Below are 9,931 nucleotides of genomic sequence, written 5' to 3' on the forward strand. Positions count from 1 at the left end.
TAAGGGTTAATAGCTTCAAGGTAACACTGAAATTGATTAATATGTTTTAATAAACACCAGAAAGAGTGAGTAGATAGATTTTGGAATATAATGTGGTGAAATTAAAAATAGCTACCTGTTATAAGCTTTTGTAAAATCAGAGATTTTGTGACCAAAGAAGAATTTGTTTTATAGCTTTCTAGGGTATAATGAGAGCAAAATTAGTTATGCTCATAAATCATTGTTTCTTAATTACAGAGATGAAGCAGTAAACAAAAATGCAATAAATTAAAGGTAATAAATCTTTGATAATGTGATAGAAGTTTTGATTGCTCACATTTTACTGAGATAAAACTTTAGTTACATTTCATTGAACAGTGTCTGTATTCAGGATATGAGTTTAAGATTAGGGTTTCTTCAAGAATTTTATTCCCAGAGAGTTACTCAGCATCTCTGTTGGCACTTTCAAATAAGTATTAAGGTAATTCCATTAAAACTGTATGTTTTTTTTAATGTAATATAAGACTTACAAAAATCTTTCTTCCTTTTTTTTTTTTTTTTTTTTTTTAGCTTACTAGTGCTTTAAAGTTAAACATCTTTTCTTTCCTGAAGGCATTAATATTGTTAATTTAGTTGTAGATTTGTGTTGTGATATTATTCTAATAGAAGTGAAAGAAACAAATGAACAGTTAGTTCCTGGAAAAAGAAATACAAATTACCAATAGTACTTGGAAAAGATACTCTTCATTGGCAATTAAATATAAATTAAAAAGAAATAGGCTATGTAACTTACCAGATTAGCAAAGATTAAATAATTGTATAATACCCAGTGTTGTATAAAGTACAGATATATAAGCCCTCTTATAAAATGTTGCTACATATGTAAGTGGTGTATAATTTGGCAAATTATGTTTGTGAAACTGGGCAGATTGCTTATCCCCTCTGTTATGGAAATCTAACACTATGACATGTACCTGATAAAGTTACCACCTTTACCTATCTGAATATGTACCAGGAAGCATTTTATCGTAATCTCATTGTTTATCTATCAACCATATTTATCAAGGTCTGAATACATAGGAGAGTTAAACTCAATTATTTGTAGGATTATCTCCTATTTATAGGAAAATTTTTTGGATGGTATCTTACCATGTGGTCAAAGGCTGTTTCTCAGCTTCAGATAACTTCTAGTACTGGACACCTGAAGCTGTGCACTTCCCATCACACATGAATTTAGGCTACATTATTTTTGGGCTTAAACCTGGGTTTGCTTTCTTTGTATCTATTATATATAATATAATCTCTCTCCTTCCCAACACCTATCTCCCATCGGCCTCTTTTTTTGCATCTACCTTCTTTGCCAAATGCTGAAAGGGTTTCTGTGCTTCATTTATTTTTAATCATCTAGTTATTAAAATTATATATGCAAATATTTCATCTCATCTAGTTACTATTTAATTGAATAATTTGGGACTCAGTAATTTTAGTTTTTCAAGTTAGTTGAAAAAGTAAAGTGTATACAATGTTGAACATTAGAAGAATATATTTAAGTGTCTGTTTTGTGCTTTTTGTCATTATGGACAGATGAGTCATCTAATGGTGACCTATTGCAAACTTAAATGGAGTTTTGAATCAACACATCAGTAGGCTAAGTATGACAAATTAAAAATAGCAGGTTATTCTAAAATAATATAAGCATTAACTTGTCTGCAAAATAAGGAATTTTGTTTAATTTTAATAAAGTAACAAATTAAGGTCCTATTTAGTTATTTTGTTGACTCTGTTTTCTGATTTCAAATGAGGTCTCTTTATTATAAGGTGTTATTGCCCAGCAGTAGTAGGTATATTTGAATACCATGATTACATAAAATGTGTAGTCTTGTATTCTAAAACAAAATCTAGTCTCAGGCCTTATGATTTCAAGTACATTTTTTAAAGTTTAAAATCGGAACATATTTAGCTTTTAGAATATAAATAGGATCTCTCAATTGAAGAATGGTAATTCTTTATGTGGAAAAGTGATTGTCTTGGATCTTATAGGGCATGAGTCAGCAAACTATAGCCCATGAGGCAAATCCAGCTAGTTGCCTATTTTTATGCAGCCCATGAGGCTAAGAATGCTGTTTGCATTTTAAATGGTTGGAAAAAAATCAAAGGAAGAATTATATTTCGTGACACACAAAAATTATGTGATGTTTAAATATCAGAGTACATAAATAAAGTTTTATTGGAACACAGCCATGCACATTCATTTATCTGCTGTCTGTGAGTGATTTCCCGCTACGCTGGCAGAGCCAAGCAGTTGTGACAGAGACCATATGTGGCACACTCATCACTTCACACATCTGCTTGGCACTATACAAATCACAGTGACACAGTTATAACTCAACAGCATTTTGAGTGCCACACATATCAGTATACTGTGGCATCTTATTTTTATTATCAGTTCATGCCTATAGTGTCAAAAGAAGAGAAAATGGATTTCAAATGTGGCACTTTTAAGGCATAGCAGAGTGTGGATTATTTTGTTACTGAATTAGATGAAGAAACATTGTGTTTATTATGTAATTGCACCATGCCTGCTAAGCACTGAATATACTTAATTAAAATCTTATGGTCATGGATTGCTATTGGTATTTGGCAGTACTAGTCTATGTACTGTACAAATGTGAAAGACTTAAAATTTTATTAAATATCTGCATTAATAGGTGAACATTTATAGTTGATTTTGATTATGAACACTGACTTTGAACTGCAGTAATAGGAAGTATTATGGCCATCAAAAGATTTTCATTCTTCTCATTAAGAGACTTGCATTACGATTACATGTACCCAATTATTACTATATTTTGAATTTGCCAACAAAATATTTGTGAATCTTTGTTTTCTCTTTTGTTATATAAATACCTATATACTATGCTTGATTTTGCTTCTTGGTGGCAAAGTCAAAAATATTTGCTTTCTGTGCTTTTATCAGAAAATGGTTGCTGACTCCTGTTACAGAGGATGATACCAATTTAACCCCTCCAAATATCTGAATCAACCTTGTATTTAATGGGGTGTGAAATACTTCACTACTCCTTCATCTCTTACATAGAGCCTTGCTTTTACCAAATCTGTTTTTGGCTGTTTTTGTTTACAGTATTAGCTCAAGTTTGGTCTCTGGTTGAACATATACAGTATTATAATTTGCTCAGGCTGTGGTAGGGGAATACTTTAGGAGTGAGTTGGAAAGATTTGGAAAAATATAAAATATTGAAATCAGGTGACATGTCGGAAGGACCGTTTGATTAAGGGAAGCAAAGTTGTATGGAAGAAAGCAGATGGATTTGTTGGATTGGAGGTGGATTAAGTGGGTATTAGGAGGTGAGTGTATTTAACAGAAACTCATAACTTTTTCTTGGTTGTAGAAGCCATCTTCTGTTTACTCTTGAGAAAAGCTCATAAAGATTTATGTCACCGTATAGAATGTCATCCATAAAAATCCTATGCTCTTGCAATTATATTTTAAGAAAGAGATGGCAAGAAATAGTTTATGTTTTCAATTTATGTTGCAACAATAGAGTAAAAGAGATGTCAGAAAAGTTACCTCAGGCAACTATAAATTCCATTTTTTTAATTAACCCAAATGTCACACTTAAAGTTTTGGCATTGCAAATTTCATGTAAGAAATAAAAGTTAAGGTGGTTTGTCAAGTCATAATTTTTTTTTGGAAGTTGGAAGTTTGATCCCTTTAAGAGTGTTGTAAGATTTAGATCATGACATCCAATGATTATGATATAAAAGGTGTTGGATAAGTATTGGAAACTTCTTATTATCCATAATAAAGGTTTTAGGACTTTGTATCTTTTTTTTTTTTTGAGACTGAGTCTTGCTCTGTCGCCCAGGCTGGAGTGCAGTGGCGCAATCTCTGCTCACTGCAGCCTCCACCTCCCAGTTTCAAGTGATTTTCCTTCCTCAGCTTTCCAAGTAGTTGGAACTAGGGGTGTGCACCACCATGCTTGGCTAATTTTTTGTATTTTTATTAAAGATGGGGTTTCACCATGTTGTCCAGGCTGGTCTCGAACTCCTGACCTCAAGTGATCCACCCGCCGCAGCCTCCCAGAGTGCTGCGATTACAAGTGTGAGCCAACATGCTGGGCTGCCTTTGTATTGTTTAATACAATTAAATCTTTAAAAATTATCTAACTAAAGCATGCAGATGATAAAATGTATAAAATCTTACAAAAAGGTATACAATAAAAATTAAAAATTTCCTTTCTTCTTTTTGTCTACCACCATCACTACCTTCCAGGTTTAACTCACGAAAAAAGAGTATGTATTTTTCCAGAATGTATATACAATGTATATACATGTGTATGAATTGTTTTCTCCTGTGTAAGTAGGAATTATTTTATGCATATTCCTTTGCATCATCCTCTTTTTTTTAACACATATTAAATCTTCTTAATGTGTACAGTGTTTTACTACTTGTATGTAACGTAATTTCTTTAGTTTTGTTATTTGATGGGCATTTAGGTTATTTCCAGTTTTTTCCATTGCCAGAGTTGGCGCTAGGTTTTGTGGGACTCTAAGCTTATAAAACTGGAGTGTGGGGAACGTCTTTAAGAAAATCTATACAAACTTACAAATACAAAATTAAGTACAGAGTCTTGGAAGGGATCATGCAAGTGAGGCACCTGAGAATTAAGCATCATAAGCATCACAATACATTTACTTTTGTTTATTGTGATTATACAATAAACATTCTTGTATTTGCATCTTTGTACAGTTTTGAAGCATATATATAGGATAAATTCTAGGATGTGTAATTACTAAGACAGGATATTAGTTGTTAAGGGTGTGGATTCAGGATTTAAGCTGCCTGGGCTCTATTATCAGCTTTTCCCACTTACCAGCTCTGTGACCTTGGACAAGAGCTTTAACCTCTCTGCTTCAGTTCTTCATATGTAAATGGAGATTATAAGAGTGTTATAAGAATTATATAAATTTAAGTGCTTGTTTATAAAGTGCTTAAAACTATGCTTGGCACTCAATAAATGTTAAGTATTATGTCATTTTGTGAATTTTTTCCAGGCAGGGTCATTTTATGACTTTTAACTGCTTTGCATTATAATATTATAATATTTAATTTAAAAATGTAAAGTATAAGCCGTTTGAAGTGTTACTATTTTTTATGCTATTTTATTTTATTTAAGTTCCAGATACATGTGGAGTACATGCAGTTTTGTTATATATAACGTGTGCCATGGTGGTTTGCTGCACCTATCGACCCATCACTGGGTATTGTCTCGCATGCATTAGCTATATATCCTAATGCTCTCCCTCACCCTGCCTGCCCTCCCCTCAGAGGCCCCAGTGTGTGTTATTCCCCTCCCTGTATCTATGTGTTCTCTTTTGAACTGTTACTATTATATTTGTATATGAAACATGTAATAACATGATGGTGAATATTGTACTTTGAAATTTATGAACTACTCTTACATTTGTTATGTCATCTATACATGAACTGTAATTACTCGAATGTTTTTCTCTTCACTTAATTCACACATTACAGGTTTTTTTTTTTAAGGGGATAATGGTAAAAAAGAGTAAATACTTTCACCATATGTATTTTATTTTTGAGATAAAAATATAAATATATATATATTTGAGAGGAAGTCTCACTCTGTTGCCTAGGCTGGAGTGCAGTGGCACTATCTTGGGTCACTGCAGCCTCCGCCTCTCAGGTTAAAGTGATTCTCCTGCCTCAGCCTCCTGAGTAGATGGGATTACAGGTGCCTGCCACCACACCCAGCTAATTTTTGTATTTTTAGTAGATACGAGGTTTCACCATGTTGGCCAGGCTGGTCTCAAACTCCTGACCTCAAATGATCCACCCCACCTCAACCTCCCAAAGTGCTGGGATTACAGATGTGAGCCACTGCTCCTGGCCTCCGTGTATAATTTTATTCTTCTAAATTCATTTGTCTTTTCTTCTTTGATGTCTGTCTAGTAGAATGTAAGTTTCCTGAGGGCAAACTTGTTTATTGTTGTATCCCTACTGTCTAGCAGAGTGTCTGACACAAGGAATGTGTTTAATAAACACTTATTTAAATGAATGATTGAAGTTTTGAGAAGAGAGGTGAATGGAAAATTAACCAGGAAGAGAATGAGAATAAGGCAAATGAGCAGGGAAAAGCAGCAAAGGGTAGAACAGAAGAAAGTGATAAGGAGAGGAAAGGCTTTTTATTAAATTCAGCTTTGATGTAGCATGGTCAAGGCAGTGATAAGAAGCTGGTTGTTTTTTCTGTTTCTACCAGACTTGGGTGTCAGAAAGTGGTTGGGACAGATTCTGAGGTAGGGCTCTGTGTTCTAAACTTTCATTTGAATGAAATGACATTATATGTAAGGCAGAGTTGGAACAGCAAAGCATTATGTGTTATTTACTTATATATTTATTTATAATTATTTAATAAGGAAGTTGGAGCCAGTGGTTGAAATGTAGCTTTCTTGACAATGATCTTAAATCTTAATACAGTAATGTTTTCTTTATCTGATAGTCAGAATATGAAGTATTCCATGCAAGCCAATTCTCTCAATAACTGAAGCTTGTATCTCCATGATATTCAAAAACATAATTTTACTAGATTTGATACAAATGTCTTATGAATATATATATATGATTAAAGAAAAATGTTCAATCTGATCTTTCCCTGATGACTCTCGATCATTGTTATAAGTATTATTGCTTTATTTTGCTTTAATATCAAATGCCGTCAGAGACTTACTGAAATTTATTATGTTGTTTCACTCTAAATAAAAATGAAATAATATTTATTGCTGTATTTAGCATTCTTCTGATTATGTATGATAGTTTTTCTGCCTCTCATCTCTATTACCTATTATTTAATGATTCTAAAAAAATCTATTCCTGTTATAAGAGATTCAAACAATGCTGATATATATGGAGTAAACTATGAAAGACTTCTTTGGACTTAAATCACTCCCTACTCCAATCCCACACCTCTCAGAGTATTGATAAAACTTTGGTTTATAGTCATCTGTTTCTTATCCTATGCACTCACATATAAACACATACCACATAAATATATTGTATTAGTCTGTTTGGACTGTATTAGTCTGTTTTCACCATGCTGATAAAGACTTCTGAGCCTGGGAAGAAAAGGAAGTTTAATGGACTTACAGTTCCCCATAGCTGGGGAGGTCTCACAATCATGGTAGAAGGCAAGGAGGAGCAAGCCACGTTTTACATGGATGGCAGCAGGCAAAGAGAGTTTGTGCAGGGGAACTCTTCATTTTAAAACCATCAGATCTCATGAGACTTAATACTGTGAGAAAAGCATGAGAAAGACCTGTCCCCATGATTCAGTTACCTCCCACTGGGTCCGTCTCACAACACGTGGGAATTGTGGGAGTTACAATTTGAGATGAGATTTGGGTGAGGACACAGCCAAACCATGTCAGACTGTCATACAAATTACCATAGGCTGGATGGCTGAAACAACGGAAATGATTTCTCACAGATACGGAGGCTGGGAAGTCCAAGATCAAGATGTTAACTGATTTGGGTTACTTATGAGGGCTCTTTTCCTGACTTGTAGATAGGTAATTCTTGCTGTGTCCTCAGATGACCTTTTCTTTTCATACATGAGGAGAGGGAGAGGAGAGGTAGTGAGTTCTGTGCTGTTTCTTCTTATAAGGGCTCTGATCCCATCATGAGGGCCTCACCTTCATGACTTCACCTAATTCTAATTACCTCCTAGAGGCTTCATCTCCAGATACCATTATATTGGGGGTTAGGGCCCCAACAGATGAATTTTGGGGTCACAATTCAGTTCATGGAACATATGCATGTATATGTATTTTAATATAATTAGAACAGTCCTATATGTATTCTGCTACATCTTGCCTTTTAATTTAAAATTGTATCTTAGAAAAACCTTATATATGTGTACCTAATTCTTTTTTCAGTGACTGTATGCTATACTATGGCATTTAAATATTTTGTAGTTTTTTGCTTTATAATCAATATTGCAACAAATATTTTTGTATGGACAGACTTTATGCATACTGTACAGGTGTTTTGGTAAGACACATTTTTAGATGGTCAGATAATTTTCTAATTTAAAATTTGAGAGACAGTTCCAAGATGACCCCTGAAAAATCTGTGCCAATTTTTTCACATCAGTGATGTATAATTGTTTCCATTTAAAAAAAAATATTGCTATTACTGGATATTCCAAGTATTTTTCATGCTTGTCAATTTTGGTGAAAAATAACTTATTATATAGTCAGTCAAGTTGTAATAATGTCACATGCTTATTGATCATTTAATTTTTTCATGGTGAACTTCCGTTGTGTTAAGCGTATGGACTTCATATGCTTATTGATCATTTAATTTTTTCATGGTGAACTTCCATTGTGTTTTTTTGTCCATTTTCATATTAGTTTGTCTTTTTTCTAAGAGTTTTTCTGCACGAAAAGGGCTCTTTCTGGTAATTGGCGCTGCATGTATTTCTTCAGTCTGAAGTTTGCTTTTGACTTTATGATCTCTTTAAGTTCAAATAAATTTACATTTTTATAGGGTTAGATTATTTAATATTTTCTTTTTTGTCTTTTGGGTTTCATGTCTTGCTTTGAAAAGCTGAAGATAAAAATTTTAAAGTGATGTGATAGCCATGTATATTTTTGTGGTAGAAATACTTCCATTAAGGACTCAATGCATTTTATACAAACATAAATTATCTGGTTTGTGAGCTCATATTAATTTATGTATTAAATTGTCTTCAATTCTATACAGAAAATACTCCTAAAGTATTATTACAATATGTGAAAATAGAAATAGCTTACCATGAATTTAAAATGACAAATAACTGAGCCTCACTTTCATTTCTTTAAAATAATACTATGTATCTCATAAGATTGTTGTGAAGAGTAAATGAGATAACATCTGCAAATACTACTACTTACCATTTACTCAATGTCGCCCAAAGTTGTTCTCTTCTCTTTTCTTTACCTACTTCTCTTTTTCGTTTTGGTGAATAAGACTCTAGACCAGTATTGCCCGAGTACTTACTGTGATTATTGAAATATTCTTTTTTCCACCATCCAGTAAGGTAGCCAGTAGCTACATTTCTGTTTAGCACTTGAAATGTGTCTAATGCAACCAAGGAGCTGAAATTTTACTTTAGTTTAAATCAGATTATATGTGGCTACTGTTTTGGATATTGCAACATAAGATGTATGAATACTTTTTTGATATGTATAAAGTGAAAGTTAATTTGTTGATTGATGTTGAGGATACTGTTTATTCTAGGTTGAAAACGTTAGCAGAAGAACTTATGCAAACACAGCAGATGCTTTTAAACAAGGAGGAGGCTGTTTTGGAGTTAGAGAAGAGAATTGAAGAATCTTCTGAGACTTGTGAGCAGAAGTCTGAGTGAGTAAAAGAGAAACAATTTGAAGGAAGAATGTTTAATTGTAATTTTGCAAAAATATTTTAGTTACATGGCAGTGTGAACCTAACATTTCTAGAAACAGAAACTTTCATTTTAAGTATAAAATTTTGTATAGTTAATTTCTAGGATTCTAGAAAAATGATTCTGTGGTTTTAAAAAATACAGGGTCCTTGGGAAAAATGATTATGTATTTTTGTAAATATAGCATCCTGATCATATGTCTCAATGTTTTAACAGTTTGAACTATCTTTCAAAAATTCATTGTTAAAAGCTGTCTTTACTTTCCTACATCCATTTTTACCAGACCCATTGTGAATTCCCCTGTTAAGAAAGTGGCAGACTAGTATTACCTATAAATAGTCTCTACTATGTTAAAAGGAAGCAGACTGATTAGAAAACAGATAAAAATCACTCAGTGATTAGCTGTGCTGTTTTGTCTTGCTGATTTCTGGATTTGCAAATATCTTCCTAGGTCCACAGACTTTACTTGT

The 9,931-nt window shown here is 33.0% G+C and overlaps 1 protein-coding gene across 12 annotated transcripts in view; it reads left to right on the forward strand.

Moving 5' to 3' along the window:
- Positions 1-9,931, forward strand: part of FER (FER tyrosine kinase) — a 463,830-nt gene that overhangs the window by 129,809 nt on the left and 324,090 nt on the right. For all 12 annotated transcript variants that reach the window (XR_010114476.1, XR_010114474.1, XR_010114475.1 and 9 more), the window contains one exon: positions 9,299-9,421. Coding sequence is in view for 9 of the 12 variants with exons in the window: in XM_063612887.1 (XP_063468957.1) it covers positions 9,299-9,421 (123 nt within the window). In the remaining 3 variants the exon portion in view is untranslated. The remainder of the gene's footprint in view (positions 1-9,298; positions 9,422-9,931) is intronic.

The sequence above is a fragment of the Symphalangus syndactylus genome, chromosome 11 (genome assembly GCF_028878055.3).
Source record: "Symphalangus syndactylus isolate Jambi chromosome 11, NHGRI_mSymSyn1-v2.1_pri, whole genome shotgun sequence".
Lineage (NCBI taxonomy): Eukaryota > Metazoa > Chordata > Mammalia > Primates > Hylobatidae > Symphalangus > Symphalangus syndactylus.